Below are 22106 nucleotides of genomic sequence, written 5' to 3'. Positions count from 1 at the left end.
TTTACAGGGACCTCTGCCTGCCAAAGCCAGCCTTGCTCACTGGCCAGCCGATCAGCACTGGCGTATGATTTACAGTGGGCCTGGTCAGTTGGCTTAAGGCAGCTCCGCCCTGGGTGGCAGGGACGCCTGGGTGCTAGGTGTGGGATGGGGTGAGATGCTGGAGGTTGGGGTCTGAGGGGAGGAGATGCCACCTGTCCCTTCAGTGAAGCCCGGAGAAGGCAACAGTGAGCAGTTTAAAAGTTTCCTCTTCCCTTTTTGGCTTCGCAGCTCAGACAAAGGGATTTGTGTGAAGTTACTCATGAACGACTTTGCAGGAGTCAAGTGGCTTGGGGAGAAAGAAAAATACACGAGCAGTCCCAAGCCTTTAAAAATATCACTGGAGAGCTAGTCCTGCTTTCTATTAAGTAGGTTAAAATATAACAATAGCCTTAAATCAGTGTTTCTTATAAGAACCTCTAAGGTCCAGTGACAATGTTGTGATTATTACTTCAAGCCTGTGCAACCTGAGTACCTCAGTCAGGGGCTATTATGTGACTACTGCAAGCAAAATGTGGGCAGATTTTGGAATGGAAATCTTGGACAGAATGGGAATAGGAATTTCTTTCTGCTTCCAGAGTGGCTGGCTGACTTCCCTGGAGGACATCTCCTGGGGCAAGATATGGATGGGCTTGAAAAAGTCATATACCACATACCAGTAATGAGAGGAAGACAACAATGCTCAGAATCAGTCCTGCCCAATCTCCCCTTCACTCCCTCCCTCTTTTTCATTCTGACATTGGTTTTCACAATTAGATACAGCCATGAAGCTGGTAACGACTTCCAGCTACTAAGGCTGACAGGATGGCTTCATGGAAATCAGTGACAAAAGTCACACTGATTTCAGAAGAATCAGAACTTAATCTGCAGTGAAAAAGGGAGATCACAGATCATTAATATTGTACTGCTTTTGCAAAAGTCTGAGATGAGCAGAACTGTCATTTTGGCACTGTTTGACATGAGACTATTCCGGAGCTACTCAACTACTCCATTCAGTTCAATACATAGGATGGTTGTGAGTCAGCTGAAATTACTTGCTCCATAGTTCCCTCTAATAAGATGAGCATTTGGGTCTCATTTTCAAAGTAGGCCACATATAGATAGGAATAGTTGGCCAAGGATGTTGGTAGATAGACACCTCAGTCCTTACTGAAGCCTCAACAACTGAAATGCAGTTTTAAAACAACCTTTATTCTGCTTGAAGACTTATTACATTTTTAAAAGCAACTTAAGACACAGCTCTAACAACTCTATAGCTTGAACAAAATTTCAAGGAGGCATGTTTTCACTGTTGCCTTGTAAAGGCAATTTACAACCCACTTTACCCTCCACCTCCTCAAAGATCATTTTAAAACAAAGTAATCTTAATGTTTTAAAGACATTTAACAGAACAGAGCTTTATTTTTAAAAACAAGAATTAAAAAAAATAGCAGCATCTTGGGCAGCTAATGCAGTCTCATTAGGACAAGTGCAATGTAACACTACCAACTCCTACAGTCCAGTTTAGTTCTTCAACTGCAGTAAGTATACCATGATTCTACATAAAATGTTGCATTTTGGAAACTTGTCCCATGAGAGGCATTGTGCTTTGAGCTGCCCATTTCTGAAGTGACCCTGAAAAAAAAAAAAATCAGGATTCACTTTCCCAACTTAATACCATGCATAGCAAAAGCACTGTGTGAAAATCAGCAGAAGTTTTCCCCAGTAGAAGCATTTTAATGTTTTCCCAAGCATTATTAATTCATTGCCAATTACAAGACAAAGCCATTTCTTAACTACAGAACAGCTGACACCAAATAAAAAATTTGAAGATTTGGTTTTACAGATTGCTTGACAAGATTTCTTAGATAACTGAACCATACAGACAAGCTTTTTTTTCTTTTTAAAGAAAATATCTAACAACACAGAAACTCAGTTTTCTAACTGTATTTGCAAACATGCTGCACAAAGCTCTAGTGTGCACGTACGTGTGTCTTTAAACAAAGTTAATGTATCACTTACTGAATTCAGCAAAATGATCATGTTTGGTAAAAATGCACCTATACTGGGTTCTATTCATACATAAACACAGCAAGTGTGCACGCATATGCACAGATATATATCCCCAAAACTCCAAATTAAAATTTCAACATAAGGAAATCAGAAACTCCTGATTTTGCGTGTGGGTTTTCATTCTCCATGTTATGTCTCACATCCTTCAAAGGCCTTGTGAAAGTGCTGCTGCAGTGCAGCATTAACTCAGGGATTTAAAATAAAACAAATAATTCCCCAAACAAGAAAAGGATAACAAAACAAATCCCACCTGTGAATCATATTAGATGGAAAAACTACATGTCAATAGAAATACAGAAAAGCATTGTGTTTTTTCAGTCTCATCCATGTGCTTTTTTTCTGTATATGTTAGTCTGAGATTCAATCAAAACTGGAGTGAACAATATGGTACATTAAGGACAAACAACTCTGCAGGGAACAGGGCCTTTGCCAGGACATAGGGCTGTGCATTAAGGAGGGAGGAAAATGCAGAGGCCACACAACATGTAAGTACCAAAGAAAACCCACTGAGGCCAATATGAGGGCGTAAGTGATCTCTGCAAATTGCACAGACCCTGTGTAGGCAGAACTTCCTGTTAGGAAACCCTACGCACTCATCCTCACAACATAGTGCTTATTTCTCATTGTTGCTTGTGCAAGAAAAGCACATGCCAAATTTGCACACACACTATTTTTTTTCTCTGATACAACCACAGATAAAGAGAAGTTGTACAACACAGGAACAAGTGATATCCCATACTGGGCTGGGCATGCTAAGGATATGGCCCACTGACATAGCAGAGGTTTTCTTAATATAAGGAAAATTAGATCCAAATGCCTTAACTACAATAAAATTTCTTGACAAATGCTACATGAAATATCCATTCAGATTACATATATTTTGCTTATAGAGAAAAAATACAATTGTACTCTTAAAATACCTAACATTCAAAAATTAATATACGTCCAAAGAATATCTTGGATTGCTACAAGTGTTAAATTGTTGTATATTGAACTAATTTGTAACTTCAAGCCCAGTAGTATAACTGGCATGCCAGAGTAATTGTTGGTGCTTTTAATAGTAAAAACCAGTTATTAGTAAACCATGATTCTACAGGCCTGAAAAGAGTGTGGAATGAGGAAGGAAAGGGATGAAGAGTAAACTTCTATTCAGAAAAAATATTTGGAATAATTTTGTAAGTGGTGACTATTCTGAAACATTAATATTGGTTGAATCTTGTTTCCTGATATAAATTCTAGTAAGAAAATACATCTATAGGAAAGCAAAGACAATCCACCAAAAAAAGAGCACAAAATCAAAACAAAATCAAAAGCCTTATAGTCTCAGAAATGAAGGAATAATGTAAAAATTAAAAGATAATATAAAAAATACTGGAGACTGGCAAATTTCTTCTTATTATTTCCAACAGCTTAATAAGCACTGTATACTTTGAATTAAAACACATGTATCTCTAAAACAGAGCTACTATGACAGAACTCCATGGGTCGTACTCTTTTAATTGTGTGTGCAACTCCCTTTAATAGTAATGGGTCTTGCCTTTGCATCTTGGGAGAAGATTAAATTCGTATGTTCACTTAGTCAAAACTTTTCCAAGATTTCTCTGAACTTCATTACTTTATCAATTTGCAATGTGTGAATTTCCTCAGTGGTCAGGACCATAAATAACCATTGCAAACCACCCACAATAAATTGTTCCAGAATTTCTAGTAAGTTTGCTCTAGTGGGATGAATGTATTTGTTTCCTTTAACGAAACCATCATTCTCTAAGTCTCTGATGCCTGAAATTACACAGGTGTTCACTTTGATACTGCCTCAGCCTACAAACTTACAAAAACAAATAAGAAAATGTTACATATGAGAGTCTAATCATTTTCAAAACAGACATTTTCCAGTCTTAATTAGCTCTATGTTTTATCCAAATGTTCTCAGTAAAGGTGGGAGCTTTTTTTTTTCACAATATTAATACAAAAAACAAATCTAGGCAACAGATTAGAGAAAAATCCTTCATATTAAATGAAAATAACTTTACATGCTGACAAAAATTCTGCCACAGTAGGTCAAGAAGTTATTTATTTACTACGAAGAGTGGATTCATTCTGAAATCCAAACTATCTACGTCAGTATTCAAATTTTGCCTGTTTTTTCGGAGATCACTATCAGAGAAGGATACACAATTTTTTGTCTTCCAAATACAAAGACAATCATCATAGAAGTTCAAAATGCTTCAAGAAGCAAACATAGCGTGGTACCATATTCTAAAGATATCTCTGAAACATTATTGTTGGACTCAGTGATATTTTGTAATGTTCATATTTTTTTATTGAATAAAGCAGCTTTGAAGCTTATCAGGCACTGCCCAACAAAATATTTAGTCAAAAAAAAATTACGAACGTTTTAAACTTTGAGCTAGTAGCTCAATATTCTATACAAAGAAAATTGTAAAATAGTTCATAGTCTTAATTCTGAAGCCAACTCTTGCTGGCTTCCTGTACATTTAAAAAAAAAACAAAAACAACAAACAATAAAATGAATAACAAAAAATAATAATCAGGAAAAATATTCTCAGGCAAAAGAAAGAAAAAGGAAAGGAAACAAGAAAGAAAACCAAGTTTAATCTGTAGATATGCTTGAGAGAAGACTACAGCCTAAAGAAAATTCAGTATTGCATAGCATAGTCTAAGAATTCAGCTTTCAGCAAACAGAAAAGGGAAAAGAGAAGCAGTTTGGTATTGAGAGTTTCCATCAATGATAGTTAGTCATCCAGTACTATGTACATTATTATATACTGTATGCCATTGAAAGTCCTGTTTTCTTCAGTCTTAAATATATTCTTAAAACAGGATTTTTAAACGTCTAAACAAAACACTTCCTGGCACTTTGATATTACAATTACTCTGAACAACATACTGTAGCTGAAGTCCTTTTAAAGTGTCCCTTACAAATGAAAGTGCCATTCTGCTACATATCATTCACCAGAAACCAAAACATCCACAATGCTGTGTGTCTGGATCCACTGAGTGCAGCAACACTAAATCCAAGTCAGGTCATGACCTCAAAATTCCAATAACCGAATGAGAAAGACCTCTTACACGTTGTGTCTGGAGAATCCAATGTTCTAGCTGGTAAAGCTTCAGAAGTGGTCGTAAACAAGCACCATGGTTAAAGGCCTCTATGTCCCTGCAGGGAGATCAGGTTAGGATTTCTCTCCTGTGTTTTTCTTTTCTTAATTAAAAAAAAGCACTTCAGATTAGAAACATATGTTCACAGCTTAATACTGTGATCTCTCCCACTGCAGTTGTGAAGGAAAGCTCTAGTCCCATCTGAAGACAGACAGCTTTGATACTGCAGCTCAAATTCTTGAGCAAGGCTGAAAGAAGCCTTCTCTCTCCAGAGGCCTCAATGTTGTCAAATCTTTTCTTTAGGAAAAAACCAAACAACTCAGAGAATTAAGATCTTCATCGCCTCTGCTGTGCATATACTGGGTAGGCTAGTGTGACATTGAGAGAGTCATTGTGCTGCACGAGTGATGTGTGCTGATAATGTAGCACCAGTTCTTTGAGCGAGTTGTACAAGTTATACGGCTCCGCAAATCCATACCCAGTAGGTGTTTTGTTTATCACACAGTGCTTTACTTCTCCATCCACCCTAAAGAGGGAAAAAAACAACCAGTTTTTAGTTTGTACAGTAAAGTTAAGCTAGGAAATAAGGTATTGGCAAGAAATCTTAAGATGCTAGTTACTACACAGAATTCCTGTCTTCTATGGTGGGATAATGGTAAAAGCCTAGGTTTAACCCAAATTCCCAGATGTTGTGTTAGCTTAGGGAGGCAGGAGATAGGCAGGACTTAGCGGATGCACATAAATAAACGCATCCATGCTTTGGTTTCCCTTCTTCTGCATGAGGCTCATCTGTGGGAGTGGCATAGGTCTGAGCTGCGTAGAAAATAGAGCAGCAATAGGATGGCCTCAGGACTTGTTGGTCTGCTTCTAAGCCCAGAGGTCCAATGGGATCTATGCATATACAAGCGTCTATCTGCCCCATGGCTCAAGGTAGGTGCCTCAAATGTTGGTTACATCATTCACAAATTAGAGTACGTACACAACAGAGCAGGCATAGCAGCCTTGTTTGCTGCTCTCTCGAACAAGGAATGTTCCATCTCGCTTTCCCCGCAGCAGATTTTCAGCTTGGCTTCTATTGATATTTCCTACATTCCATGTTCTCTCATCATGATGGGGCAAGTCCTCATCATCTTCTACCATAGAGTATTGGCTGTTGAAATAGGACAAAATATGTTTGTGAAACACATGGCAGAGCAAAATCCATGAATTAAGTAGTCCTCATTTCACATTACTTGAAAAAAAGTAAGTCAGTGATTAGTAGGATGCCTCCCTGGTAAAACTAGGGATGTAAACCACATAATACTGCACCGTTTAAACCACTGAATTCTGGTTCTTGTTTCTTCTAAAAACACTCATGTCAATCTGAAGAAGGGTATAAAAGGATACTGCTATCTTTCAGAATCTACTGTGAGCACCTCAGTACTTCTACCATTGCTCACTGTTTTGGTAAATAGCAAGCCCAACAAAATCAAGAGCCTCTAAGTCAGCTTCATTTCCAAAGATCACTTGGTCAGCAGTAAAAAATCATGCAATGTATCAACTACTGCTGCTGCTTGTGAAAGCTACGAGCAGTTGTACAGGTAGACAGATTATTTTAGAGGAGATGGCTTTGTGGAAAGGGTAGAATAGTAGAGTGCTCTCTCCTTATAACCAGATTATGAGAAGGGCAAGTAATCTAGGGCCTTCTCTACCAAAACAGCCACCAACTATAAAGCTGATTTAGAGTTACAGAGAGCCCTCTGATCTAAAGCTCACCATGAAAGAAGATGTCTCTGGTTCAGCTGTGTGGACATCACTTTGATATTCTGCAGTTCCAGAGCTCCCCGCTCCCCCAGCAGCCTGGACTGGTGGGCCCTGCCTCTCCTGCTCCGCTTGCAATCAGTCTGTGTTTGGCTAATGTATTTATTCTGTCTGTAATAGGTGTTTAATCGGTTTTCCTTGGTCTAAGAAAACATGATGTCTCACTCATCCAGAGTTCTGTCTTTCTGAAGATTATCAGAGGTCTACAGAAATCACCAATCTCACACAGAATTCAATTTTTCAGAAAGAAGAAAGGTTCTTTTGTTTCAGATGACACTCTCTGTACATCCCTTATCCCACTGTACTCCTTTGTCCTGCATGATACTCAAATGCATCCAGCAGTGGCTGTTTTCAAACAGCACCTACAGCAAGTACTTCCTGTTTTTCCTGTTGCTCATGATATTGTTTTTTTTCTGCATTACAACTTTTTTTCTAAAGTCATATTCTGAAAGTTTAATTTTTCAGCAGAAACCTAAGCACTTACCAGACTCACTGGCAAGGACAGTCACAAAGTGAGAGAAAAGGAAGATTTTCTTTAAACAGTTCCACTTACTATTTTGATGTTACACTGAAACTATGGCTTGGCATTGCTCTTTGTCTACCATTTAAGTGATGGGAGCACTACTGGAAACAGGTGCCTATACATTTTCCATCATATCACCTTTGAGCTGTGCTGAGACTGAGTGAACAATATGGCTTTAAATCGTGTATGCCATTTTTATTCCCTGCTTCTACCAGTGCAGCCACAGCAGAGATGCACAATTTCCAGGATAACAGTAGGAGACTCAATACACCAAGTCAAATTAAAATAGATGTGGACAAGGCTAGAATGTAAAGCCACAAAACAGTCATTGTTAGTCTGCTGCTTTTGCCATATGTTCAGCCAGGCAGTACAAAAGGCACGCACAGGAAACTACACAGGCAGAAAATGTTGATATGAATATTACACTGACAACTTTGTTTTTCTATTTATTAATTCGCTACTGTTACTACACTTTTAATATTATTTTGTGCCTTGCTTTTGTTTAAATTTGGTCTGCATTCACACCTCCCAGGTGCTTTTTGCTTTTTCCCAAGAATGAAGTGAAATGTATTCATTAGCCAAGCCCCTGTCAGAATCTATAGTAAACTGAATTGCTGAAATGACAGAATACTATCCTGTCATTTCCCAGAAAAATTAACCAGACCACAAAACCAGAGAAGGACTACTCTCTTCACTATATATAATTTTATAATCTCCAATAGCAATGTGATATACTGATGTGGGTTCCACTATACTAGATAGCAACATAGTGACAATGCTTGAAATTTGGAAAAAGCCTTCCCATGCCTAAGGGAAGTTATGAACAATTTATCCATACACATGGCATCTCTGTAAGATACTGTCACCTTATGATCTAAATTTTGTTAGTGAGAATAAAGACGTAAATTCCAGTACTTCGCTGTAGTAACTTGATTATGCACTTCCCTGTATAACAGAGAGTAGGGGGTGAGACAGAGTCCTTTCTAATACTTGCATGAGGTAGGCTGACATGTGTTAACAGTGTGCATTGTCACCAGAGACCTAGGCTTGAGATTTCCTCTGTGTGGTCCAGGAATTAGAATGCTTAATCTATGATTTGAAATACTAGAAATATTTAAATATTTTAATACTCACTCTTCTGTATTTTCGTTTCCAAGCCATTCATTTAGCTTCTTTTGCCGAACACCTTTTTGAGTCAGCCACCTGGAGAATAATTGCAAATAAAATTAACTGTTAGTCGCACAAGTTGGGTATCAATTTTTTTTTTTTTTTAAAAAAAACCCTCAAAATAAATTTGTTAATTCATAAGGATACTCACATCAAGTACTGATCTCTTGTCTTCCTCAGTTGTATAAGGTCTGGCTTAATGCTGTTCATACGCTTGTCTATCTCTCTATATTCAGCTGCTTGCTTCTTTAAGTCCTCTTCTAATCTGTGCCTGCTGTCCACAATTTCACTTATTCGAGATTTCAGTTTTTCATAGTTGTGCATAATTCTGAATGGAATAATGTGGTAGGTTACACTCTGATGATGTACTAGTCATAACTTTATAATCTGCTATTTAGCCATGTAGACAGCTAAGGAAACAGACTATTTCTCTAGATGTAGCGATACATTTTGCAAGTTCACATCTACCCCACTTGAGGCCTGTTTGCTTACAAACTCAACAACTTTAAATTTGACATCTTGCTTTAGTTTTAGGTAGATCTATACCTGCCATTGTTTTTTTTTTCTTCAAAATCATACAATTTGAAATGCAAATACAAATACTGACCTTTGTATTTCTTTTTCATTTCCTTCTCGTTTAAATTTTTCAATGTATTCCTTACTGTATCTTTCTTGTGTCTGGCACTGCTCTTCAAATATTTTTATTGTTTCATTAAATGCTTCAATAGCTGTTCTTTTCATTTGAATTTCCTGAAAATAAAATAATTGTTATTACAGTTGCTATCACACAGAGGGGATGGCTTGTATCATGGAAACACTTCACTATATTGTAAAGAAGACTTCAGTATCCCTTTACCAGAACGCATTCTGTCTGCAGAGCCTTATAACACAGAGAGAACAGGTCTGTGCAAAAGGCTACCATGATGAGGCTTTCCAAGCAAGAAAAACTGCTAAACAAAGAGTCTGCTACAATCTTCGTTTTGTATAAATAAGTTTTATTTGTGATGATGAGAGCCTTATGGTAATGCACTTTGCCCTTCGTACCAACTAATATCTTCAGAAGCACATCTATCTTTGTGAAATAAAAGCGTAAGATATTGGCCTGGACAGGTCTCAAGGGGTCATCTACTCCATCCTCCTGCCCCTACGCAGCTAGTCGATAGCTAACTCTTTTAACTCATTAGTTCAAGATGCCTGCACTTCTCCACTTGTTTTCAACTATTTTTAGGCATATTTCCTGCACATTTGAAGAAGCAGTCTTGATTCTAGGTCTGTAAAACAGCATTAATTCACTGACACTTCAAGACACGGCTAATAACTGATTAAATTGAAAGGACAGAGACAGCTTTTCATTCCTGCACTGTATCTACACAAGTCATCTCTCTACCCCTGAATAGATGAAACCAGACCCTTGAATAACTAGTAATAAAACGCAATCCTTCCCTGCAAATGTGTCTTGAAAACTGTAACTCAGCTTGATGAGGTCAGTATGCAGAAACATTGGTAAATTAAGTTCTGTGCTTGCTTTGGACGCAGTTGTCAGACTTGGGCACAGGGTGGGTTAAGTTACAGGTGGAGACTGTTCAAACATGAGTAAGCGATTCTACTATACTGAGCAAGCACATCAGATATGTTTCCTCTTTTGGGCAATCGTAGCGGTGGTGGAAGGGAGGGGGAGGAGGATGGAGGAAGATGGCAGTATGAATTTACAATAATATTCTTCTAAATCTACCGACGTCTTCCACTCTCCCTTTCGTTTCAAATCTAACTCACCTGAGATGTCCTTGTGTAGTCTTCATAGAGTCTATCATATTCTCGGCTTTTTTCTTGGAACTGGGTATTATATTCATGTAATTTCTTTCCCACTGCTTCAATGCTATCCTCTTTTACAACTTGATCCTAGAAAGATGAGCAGAAAGAAAGATATTCTGTACAGAAACAATTCTATTGCACAAGGATAAAACTGCTTAAAAATGTGTAGATAGTTACATGGTAAATGTGACTGCTCTTTCATCAATATGGAGATATAATATACTATATGCATAATATGCAAATGAGAAATTAATGAGAAAAAACAGTTTTGCATTGCAAGTGTTCAGCTTTATACTGAAACAATTATATATTTCATCATTAATGAGTGCAATATTTATTAAAATAAGTTTATTTCTTTATAAAGTATCTCCTTTATTTAGTTTTAATTATTTACATGCAAACTGTGCAGTTGGTTTCAAACAAAAATATCCATTTTTATACCCACTTTATTTTTTCACGTATTAACAGAATTGAAGTTCTTCATGATAAATGCACAGGAATGCATTTATCAAGTCTGCAGCGACTTCTCTGTATTTAAGTGAAACACAAAGAAAATAGACCAAATTACCTGCTGGTACTTAGATACTGGATACAGTAATTTTACATCCAGTTTAGGATTATACTGGGCTAGAGATTCATTCCGGTAGTGGTTTATTAGCTCGACCACAGAGTTGAAAGTTAATGGGTCAGAAAAGCCATATTTTCCATCTCGATGAAATATTTTGATTAATTTGTTATTTCCTCCTTTCCTGCAAATAAAGTTTGATGAAAAGTTAGGCATACTTCAAGTACTATTTCCTAAAAAATACTGTAATTTAAATGCAATATTGCATTTTACTCTCAAGTACTACAGAGCTACCGTAAATAATCTTACCTTAGTGTAAGTGTGTAGTCCCCATGCATTTTGGTTGAAGCATCTCGTACCAAAAAGGTACCATCAGCAGTGTCTCGAAGTTTCTCATTTACTTCTTCTCTAAAATGAAAGCAAAAGTAACCAATCATTTTAGCTACTTCTCACTCATTTATCCTCTCACTGTGCTCTAAATTCTTCTGTTTAAAATAAGTGTTTTTTATAAAGCCTTCTTGAACTCCATATTAATAAATACAGTTATTTAATAGCTTATTTAACTTTGCTAGAGAACAACTGGGATTAAAAATGGTATATCCTATGTTCTCTCACTGCTGGACAAAATTATATTAATGCAAAGGTCTTTCTGCTTGTTCATACAAGCCTGAACAATTGGAGCAGCCAGTGCTGGTCTAATGCACCTATATATAGTACAGTTAAAAATGTTGCTAATAAATGGCACTTGTTAGTCTGGCTTGTTAACTGTTGTGCCTACAGTTGAGGTTCTAGATGAAGGACAAGAAGAAAATACTTATTTCTTGGTGTTGTCCTTTCACACTAGCATTTCATATAGCTGTCAAAGTAACAGAACATCACTTCACATACTACATTCTAACTGACTGCCAGTAACTTTTCAGTCATGTTTGGAATAAACCCAACCATAATATGCTTGTGTTGGAAAATATAATAAAAATGTCTGTTAGAACTGTAATTTTTGATACTTAAGCATAATGTATACACACAGAACAGCACAGTGAGCACATAAAGCTAAACATAAGAAGTACATGTCTTGAGCTGATTTACCTTGAGATATCTCCCCAGTACCATTCAGCTTCTTGTAATGACATGTTGTTATTCATGCCGTTGTTAGTTACAGTATTAGGTTTCGGTGGCTTAGGAGGCAGTGCTGCAGATGAAAGGGAAAGAAAAGAAGTTGATTACAACTCATTGAAAATTTCATCATATATTCCTTGAAATCACACATTACTACACAAATGTGGGGTGGGGGGGAAAACCAATAGAGTTACGAAATAGAGTTTTCCATCACTAACAGTTTTTAAAAGACACTAGAATAATTAAGATATTTTACTGAAAACAATACAACTCAACAAGGAAGATGTACTGTTTCAAAAAAGTATGTTACTCTTGCAATAATTTAAGAACAATATAACAGCATACTCATCTCCTCCCTCTGTGAAAAAAGCATTTGAGAAAAAAAAAATTCTGAAGTTTGCTTTTACCTTCTGCCACTATCTTCAGGTGAATATAAATAATAAAACATGTAAATATCTTTTTTTTTTTCCTCCTATATAATGATCTTAAAGGAATCTTGCTGCTTCCTCACTGAGAAGCTGAGTAATAAAAGATGCAAACCCACAGCAATACTGTATATTTTAAGAAGAAGAATTGGGTTTTTGTGATCCTCAGCATTCTGTGTGATGATGTGCCAAAAAAACACTTAAAGAAACCCTTCTCTGACCCAAATATCCCTTCTGTTAATCTTTGTACTCTACAGAATAAATTGTGTTCCAAATGCCAGGACTGATTAAAAACCACATCCCCCTTTTCTCAATGTCAAAGCTGCATATGTACACCACTGGGTGCCAGAGAAGATACTGCAGCACTCCTGACTTAGTAGGAAGGGGGACTACACTGGGATCAGGATTAAAAATCAAACCAGCTCTTTTAGTTCTCCAGTAAGTAACATCAGTCCTTATGAATGTCCCTGTCCTGTATATTATGACCAGCTACAAAAGAAAATATCTTTAAAATTGCAGTGAATATCAAGATAGCATAATATCTTATATGACAAAAAAAATGATGCAGTATCAGGTATTCAATTAATATTCCTAGACTTTAAAACCTGTTTTACCTCAAACAATCCAAAACAATGATTAGCAATCACTGTTTCAGGAAGTAAAAGTGTTACTACAGCATCTCTTTTTAGTCACAGTGTGGAACAGAGATAGCAAAAATAATAATAAAAGAAACACAAATCTTTAATGATATAATAGCAGAACTAGAACTACATCTGACAGAATAAAATCAAACTAGAAACAGGTCAATTCAGTAAAAATTCAATTAAGCAAGCAGACAGGTATTTCTACAGGTTAAGAGATTCTAGTTAGTATAACCATGCACTAAACCACAATTTAATTCTAATTTATGAAAAAAAAAAAAGGAAAAACAAAAACTATTTGTATCAATGACAAAGTAAAGAAATCCTACATATCCACTAAGAATTTTTCAGCAGCTATTGTAAAGACTAGCATGAATTAAGTCTTTCATAATAAGACTGCAGTTTTACCTGGTGGATCCATTTCTATGTAAAACATCAAGTCTGTGCCACAATTTATATCTGTCTTAGGATATTCTATATCCAGTTCTTCCATATTCCAAACAGTATTGTACATTTGTATGAGTTTCACTGAGTAAGCTCAGATACAAGAAAAGAGTCAGGCTCTCTTTGTAATGGTGTCTTGGAATTCATTTTAAAACCTATAAGGGGCTGCACTGTAACCTATTACATCATAATCCTCAGCCAATCATGTCAAAATAATGTCACCAGACCACTCCTGTTTCATCATTTTGTTCTACATTAATCTTAAAACAATTTCAGTTTTGGAAAGAATCTACATTTAGCAGAACTGCAATATAAACCTGGTATTACAAACAAAAGGAATGAGTGGGCTCTCCTCGCCTGCGCCTCCAGCTCGTTTTCCTGACTTTGCAGCATGGTACAGTCCAATCCTGGCAGGATGACAAAAGGCTGATATGCTGCAGCACACAGCTCTTACACACAGGCACACACAACACACGCACACTCACACACAGGGCAGCTCCCTTTAAAAGCAGGTTGGTCCCATCTCAGTTGTATTCTCCTGCTCATTATTTTTTTTACCATTCAAAAAGCTTTAAAAGGCTTCTGGACCTACTGTGCATATTAAAGGTGCAGAAGGGTGGGTGGGTGGGTGTGTATCCGTTACGCACCCATTTTACACATACATACACATACAGGCATATATATCTTCACATAATGAAACATAGATTATGTTTTTAAACTGTTTCTGTTTCTATTATTTTAATGGACACACAGGTCAGATATACTTGGTATTATTATACAAAATGTGCTGCAGATATGTCATCCCCCCGTACCATTTTGTAATAAAATACAATTCCAATTGATCTAGGTGAAATAATTCTGAAATCTAAAGCTGTGATATTGTAATCTTACATTCAGCAGACTTGCCTAGACTGTGGCAGGAAGTCAAAACTGAGCAAGATCTTGAAAAGTGATTTTGCTGAACATAAAAAGCCAGTCTGTCAGGATACAGCATGATTTAGTCTGCCTTTTCACATTGTTTCTCTACCTTGTTCTCATTGAGATATTTATCAAGTTAATTGTTTTTAAAAGCAGAAGTCCCTTGTCAGTGTCTCCTTCCTCACTTGACTTTATGTCATCAGTATCCTCCTACCATTTAGAAATATTCCTTCTTAAATCGTCCCCATCGCTGACTGTAAGTCTCGCAGACCTCTTGGAAGAAACATGCACAGAAAACACTATTAATTCCAGAGCAGAATGCTATGTGCAGCAATGTGCATGCTTTATACTCGCTATAATCTATGGGGGCAGAAAACCAGACACCAAAAATAACCACAACAAAGAGTAGCTGTAGCAACTATCTATGCCTATATCATAAGAAATCCTCGTGCAGCTGAAATATGCTCTATCTCACCAATACTCATTAAAAAAACTAGCACAATTTATATCCTTCCCAAATATTTCACACACATCTACCCTCACTTTGTGCCCCTAAGCAGCTTACCCCTTTTAGACAAGCATTATCATACAAGAACATGTCTGCAGTATCAACAGCTACAAAAAAAATGCAGGCTAGTTTGCTTTATAAATTAACAAGCTTAAATTCATTCTGAAGTAGACTCTCCCCTCTCTGTTTAGGTAAACATTCTCCAAAGATTCCTTCCATTTCCAAAATGAAACAGGATACTTAAAATCATCCCAGACACAAGTCCAAACACTGAACTTGGAAGTTTAGCCCACCTGCTACCCAAACAGTTAAGTTGCCAAGGTAATTATTTAAATTAGCTTATAAAGATTTCCTACAAATACTACATTGCTGCATTTAGGTCTCATGTGGGATCAGTAAGATTTTTTTTATTCCATTGAATAAAGGCTTTCAGGAAAAATTACTTCTCCAGGGTTTCACTGGTGGCCAAATTCTGGACTGCCCACACTTGTATAATCAGGTTTGTGCTGAGCTCAGACTTGCCTAGCTTGCAGGCAAGAAAAGACAGGAGGCAGAAAGGTGATTCCCCATTCCCTGTATAACCTGGAGAGGTACTGAGGTACTTGACTTTCACTCACATATCTTAAGACCGTAAAAGCTCTACTTGGTAGTCAGTTATAGCAAAATACTTCCACAAAGTGACGAAGAAAACACACACAGAAATTCAAAATCACTTACTTTGTAAATTATGCATCGCAAATGCTCACCCTTGTAGTACAGCCTGAAAATACAATCCAACAACCTGAAAAATTAATTGGTTTCCTCTTATAAAAATCTTGCTTAAAAAAACCTCCAAACTCCTTTTACTAGGAAGAAGCAATGAAGAAAAAAAAAATTCTGAAGAAGAGATTGCTCTGCTTTCCAATGAGTGTTTCATGAAAATCCCTAAAAAAAAAACTGTAACAGGCAGGGAGAAAATCCAAGCCTTCTCTCTCTTCTTAACTGCTTAAAGCTCTGTGCTGCGCAGAAGGTATCCACTTACTCTGGTTCATCATTAAAAAGTGAACCTGACTTTAGTACTGTAAAAAAAAAAAAACAACCAAACCCACACCACCCTCGGTAGCTTGCACGTCTCTCTGAGATAAAGATCTCAGTTTCATGATTAACTTGGGCAGGTTCAAATATTTGCTGAGCCAGGGATTTCAGGTGGGGGAGGGGGAGCCAGATTCAAAGGAAAAGTTGTCATCAGCTAACAAGTGGCCAATGCAGGGCTAACTTTCTGATTTTAGCTAAGTAAGTGAGAGGACTATTGTAAGAGCCCTTAAAATAGTCTCTGTCACTGGCTGCTGAGTGCAGTATTAAGTTGAGAAAACACCATGAACAGGAAGTGGCTAACTTGCTGCAGAAAAAAAAATAAAAATTTTCCTTGAAAGGAGCTGCATCGCTCAGAGCAGCTCTGTGCAAGCAAATCAGCCTGCTTGCAAGCGCAGCATCACCTCCTACACACTCACACTGGATCACACATACAGGTGCTGCTTGAAGACCACCCTTAGCATGATGCTGTGGGGCATTTTATCTATTTCCTACAAACTGAAAATAGTAGAAGAACACCTGTCCATATCCATGGTGTTTTCCAGTACATCAGGATTGTTCATTTCTTGGGCAGGCAGGTGGGAAAAGGGACTGTACTGAGAGAGAGCAGTTTAGGTTACATGTATTTTCACTGCTTTAGTGTTTGGTGGAGATCAGGCTTGCTAAACGAACAGAGCAGCAACTGAAGAGCCTGCTCCCCTTTGCTTACAGAGGTTAACTTCTTTCCCAGCTATACTTTTACAATAAAATAAATTAAAAGTGAAAAGAGAGGCAGATGACAAGATTTAATTCAGAGACAGAAGAGAAGGGGATTAATGTTTTCCTCCTACTTCTTGGAAACAGTGGGAATTTCTAGTAGCTGTGTTCCTTGAGATCAGCTTGTGCTCCTTGCAGCAGTCAAATGGCATTGAAAAGTTTTCACCTCCCAAATGCTCTACCTACCAAAATCCTCCTGTGCTGCAAAACTCCAAACCCACTTGTACCTCCTAATGAAATCTCAAATATCTGCAGTGCATTTTTTATCTTTTACAGTTGACCCATTAGCTTCACCTATAAAAATCCCTTGCTTTTCCAGTTTTAGCCTTTGTTTACTTGAACAATCATCAGTTCTATATATAAGTTAAATCAGTACAGTCTAAAAGGTACAGCGTACTTCATATGGAGGTGGTAACCTCTGTTTCTGAAATAATCCAACTTCTGACAGTAACTGATATGCCTCCTATTTACTGTTAAAATTACAGATGGGGTTGATAATTCTTCTTGGTTTACAGGCCCACAATGCAAAGCACATTCTCAAAGAGGAAAAGACAACCCAAATCTGATTCACTGAATTGTTCACCATTTTAAAAAGCACAGGTACCCACAGAGAGATAAAACATAAGGCTTTGTTCCTAAGTCCATTTTTTTTTTTTTAATTCCCGTGCCTTGTGCAAAAATGAACTCCTAATCATCCTGCAGAGAAGAATCAAGTGTCTTGTCAAAAAGAGATGCTGGCATGCACACATCTGCATTTTCACACAATTGCCCTATCTTAGTTTTTATTTAAATTTAAATTTCAAAACCTTGCGTGGTGCCCATTGAATCTATAGATTTGTGTTTGCAGAAAGTCAGCAACCTACTTTTTTTTTGCAGTCAGATTCACACTGTTCTTTGATCTATACAGCACGTTTTTTCCTTAAAAATGATATATGAAGCAGGAAGAGAACTGACGAGGTCTGACAGGCTGGCGCGTGTATGCGACGCGGACACGCAAACACGCACACATACATCGACCTGCAAAGAATCCCAGTGACGTCGCGCGGGCCGCTCCAGTTTTACCGAACACGTCCAACGAGCCATTGCGGGGCGCCGAGCAGACGCCGCTGTGCAGACCCAGCCCCGGCGCAGCGCGGCGGGCGCGGGGCGAGGCGCGAAGCCCGGCTTCCATTCGTTTCGAAGGGGAGCCCTCTGCCGGGGGAGGCACGGACGCGCCGCCTCCCTCCCGAGCGGCATCGGCTCTCTCGCCAGACGAGACAAAGTGCTTTCCCCACGCTCCAAACCACCCTCGGCCATGCCCACCGTCCAGCCAACACCGCGACATGATGCAGAAAAAGTCCCGACAAGGGACAGCGTGCCCGCTCCGCTGTTTGTGTCCCCAAAACGCTACCAGAGGATTATGGGCTGAGCCAGGGCAGAGCTTTCTGCCCGGTTCCAGGAGGAACGGGATCAGCCTTTACACTCCCCTGCTCTGGCTGTTATGCTACCACGCTTGCTAATACTTTGTGTAGTTAAAAGCAAAGTGTCTACATCTTGGCGATCCTGCCAGGACTCTCACCCCATCACCAGCAAGTGAGCAGGTAGGAGTACGGCAGTCTCATTACCTCACTCATTTTAGCCATGACCCTGTGAGTAGTAAAACCTACCTCTTCATGCTTAAAACGGCAACATTTCACAGCTCGAGCCATTACTTACAATGTTATTTACAGGAATAAACTAGGATAGACAGTCCGGACGAAGCTGCTCAGCTGGAGTTAGTGCACAGGCCATTACAGGCTTCAATTCGTCCAGCAGTTCCTTCCCGCTGCTGCAGTAGCTCTTCCTCTGCTCCTCACCGGCCCCTCTGCCTGCTATGCCTCAAGCTCCCTACGCCCCCTCGCTCTCCTGCCACATCCCCCTTCCTCTTTGACTTCTTGTAGTAAAACACACCCACCAAATGTCACACACCCAAAGCCACTTCATGTTCCTTGACACCCTTTGTCCCTGAGAGGACCCCCATCTCCTGGAATTCCCCCTGAAAATCCCCCCCCAACTCTTACATTGCCCCACTTTCCTTTGTACAACCAGCCTTGCCAGCTACCCTTCTCCAAACCGACTGTGCTGCCCTGAGCACCCACTGGGCCCCACCAACAGCTCTGGGACCTGCATCGAGGGCAAGCTTCCTCCAGATGGGAAAGCCTTTATGATCCTTGAAAATTAACTGAAAAAAACATCCAGTCTTCCACACCTACAAACATAGCCTATTTTTCAATATTTACCTCTAAAAGCACATGTGCCTTCACACCTCTGTATGATGTGAGAGATTCTATGAGACATAAGCAGCACTGTCAGCTATAATCTGTTATAATTAAGATATTTTCTTCTAATACTATTGTTTTGAATAGCATATTTAGAGACATGCACTTTGCTTCTGACTGTAAAATCAGCATTACTCTTTAAATTAAAGCCTGTGTGGCTGTTCATCAAGCTGGGGTGTTAAAAAGAGATGTTGAATCCCCTGTCTTGCCCACTAACACCATCTTTTGGCTCTTCTACTGCTAAACTCGAAGAATGAGAGAGGAATCAGAAAATGGATCTGGTTCAAAACACCAACCGTTTCTGCAATCTTACTTGTCCTGCAATATTACTTTTTCTTCATCTGCTACATACATGGGCACAACAGGTATTTTTAACTTTGGTACTTTAACTTTTGTGGACGGCTAAGCACTGCTCTAATCCACAAACTAAAATGCATAGATTGCTGTTGAACACTGTGACAGAGAAAAAAAAAATCAGTCCGGACCTGTTCTATGATAAAAAAAAAATCAAGTAATGGCCTAGGAGTAATTCCTGTTTCTGCATTACAGTGTGCGAAGCATCACTCTAGCTATAAGATGTCCAATTAAAGATGCCCAATTTAAAATACTGATTTTAAGATACATTAAGATATAAGGTCCAATTGTATACTTTCTATTGCTTTGAGGCAAGAATGATAATTAGCAGGTGATGCAATAAGAAAAACTCCCACAGCTGTGCAAAGATCTCCTCACTATTCAGATCAGTTATCTCCAACACTACATTTAGTGTATCTATGTACCACATAAGATACCACTAAAACTTCATGCACAGCTCGTTTTAGATGTAGTGTTGTCATCCAGGCTTGGGAATAACAGAAAGAAAAACGAAAGGAGGGAGCTATCACTCCAGCCTGTGAAAAAGAGAAGAAACCTGGCCTTCCCTTTATCACTCAGTTGTCATTACATTATTTTCAACAAGTAAGATTCTTTCTGCCTAAAACCTCTTAACTTCTGCACTTTAAAAATTTGATTATAGTTTGTCATTTTCAGAACACTTACATGACAACTAAGTTATCTTTTCTAGGCATCTTCTTTTTACTACAGTATCTCTAAACAATTTTTGTGGGAACTCAAGCCATTACAAGCAATAACCTTGAAGATGGTAGTTCTGAAAAATACATCTTAGAGTCTTCTGTGAGAACTATAAAAACAGAGCACTTCAGATGATCAGGGCACGGAGAGATTTTGGTGTGGAAAACAGACTCGTATCCTAATCCTATACATTTACGTAACATTCTGTTAAGACTCAACTTTTGAAAATTATTCAAGTGTTTTACAGGCCTAAGAGCAGAAGCTAGCTAACCATAGACTACAAAGCTTGAAAATTTGTGTCTGGGTTTTTTTTCAGCATATAAATAGATGTGCAAATGTTCTACTAAAAACATTCCACTGCCCAGGGTGGACTTTGAAATGCACAGAGAAGGAGTTCTGCTCTTGTAACAGATCATATGAAAAATCCCAGGAGGACCCTCAAAATAAACTATTGCATAATAAAATATTATTTAATGCAGAAGCAATATTGAAAACAAGCAGATGTTAGATTTTAAGTATTCATGTGGCGTCAAACCCTAAAAATCTGACGGGTGCAGCCACATTTCTTCAAATGCCCTAATGATAACTCTCAGGATGACTAGACTCCTTGTCCTCATCAGTAGTTCTAACATCAACACCTTTCACTTTCACACTTTCCTCATACAAAGCAACTCAGGACTATCTGCAGACCAAGTGATTGCTTAAGTGTAACTTAAGAAACTCTCACTTTGAAACTAAAGAAACTCTCACTCTTGACCCTACCTTTTGTAACGTCCCAACCAGTGCCTCTAGCCACATAAATTTACATACCCTAAAGCATTTGCAAACATACCATTTCAAAAAACGCTATTAGCAAACTCTTCAGAACATTACAGGATTCAACACCGTATTTTGCTTTTTTAAGGCTTGTAACAGGTGTCAAAGAAAATAATTCTTTAAAATTTAGCAGTTATTTGCTGATTCTTAGTAAAATAGGACAAATAGTCATTAAAAATTTGGACCCTCCTGGTTGTTATGAAGTATTATGAAGAAGAATACACAGTGGTTCTGGAAATGCCTGCTTAACTACTTTCACAGATTTGAACAAAATCAAATAGGTATAAACTAGCTGAAAATAGATGTACAGTAAATGTTAGGCAAAGTTTCCTAACTAAGAGCTGGCAATTTTTTCTGCTGCTATATTCTAGCTCTTCAAATCTTAAGCAGCCCTACAAGTCCTACTGCTGTGAACTTTAACTTGTACTTTGAATAGAGAGGTGAGCCTGCTACAGCCTGCCCACTGTTCTGTTCCCCACAGCCCTCTCCTTTGTTTGGATATTCTGTATTAATAAGCTGTAAAAGGAATTACTTTAAGCTAACATCTAAAGTCTCTCTGCACTAATAATTTCCTTTGCACACAGCCAGCAACTCTGCCTTGCTCCTACCAAATATTTGATTTAAAATTGAGGATTTTTGCATCAATTAGAGGTAGGTTTTACTGTTTGCTGACTAAATTAGATGCTAACTCTCAGAATCAATACAAGTGTAATCTAACTTTCCTGAATGGGGTTTTCATATTTTCTGTGTTGTTTATTAATATTGATAAACCTTTTGAGTCTCTGGATTAAAGAAATACATACAGGTAAATAAAAGCAAAAATCTTACTTTTTTCCCTGATTATCTCTATTGGGTATTGTAGTTCTAAGACAATTTGTCTGGGAGTAGAGTGAGAAGTCAATCTCCAGAATTTACAATACCACAGTACGATATTGCATTCTATTGGTTTACAGGTCTTAAAAATTCAG

The 22106-nt window shown here is 38.1% G+C and overlaps 1 protein-coding gene across 5 annotated transcripts in view; it reads right to left on the bottom strand.

Annotated features, from left to right (window-relative positions):
• Positions 1-1206: 1206 nt before the first annotated feature.
• Positions 1207-22106, bottom strand: part of PIK3R1 (phosphoinositide-3-kinase regulatory subunit 1) — a 58957-nt gene continuing 38057 nt past the window's right edge. For 3 of the 5 annotated variants that reach the window (XM_086770013.1, XM_086770012.1, XM_086770014.1), the window contains 9 exons: positions 12162-12264; positions 11385-11483; positions 11079-11259; positions 10472-10597; positions 9306-9448; positions 8850-9026; positions 8666-8734; positions 6188-6358; positions 1207-5734 (listed from right to left, as the gene is read on the bottom strand). In XM_086770013.1, the coding sequence (XP_086626139.1) occupies positions 5545-5734; positions 6188-6358; positions 8666-8734; positions 8850-9026; positions 9306-9448; positions 10472-10597; positions 11079-11259; positions 11385-11483; positions 12162-12264 (1259 nt within the window). In that variant the 3' untranslated portion in view covers positions 1207-5544. Of the gene's footprint in view, positions 5735-6187; positions 6359-8665; positions 8735-8849; positions 9027-9305; positions 9449-10471; positions 10598-11078; positions 11260-11384; positions 11484-12161; positions 12265-15844; positions 15906-18649; positions 18669-22106 lie in introns of those variants that run through there. The other 2 variants (XM_086770015.1, XM_010119307.2) reach the window with 2 other exon arrangements.

This window comes from Chlamydotis macqueenii, chromosome Z (genome assembly GCF_036417535.1).
Source record: "Chlamydotis macqueenii isolate bChlMac1 chromosome Z, bChlMac1.mat, whole genome shotgun sequence".
Taxonomy (NCBI): domain Eukaryota; kingdom Metazoa; phylum Chordata; class Aves; order Otidiformes; family Otididae; genus Chlamydotis; species Chlamydotis macqueenii.
Note: the sequence above shows the minus strand (reverse complement) of the source record. Positions and strands in the feature narration are given on the sequence as shown.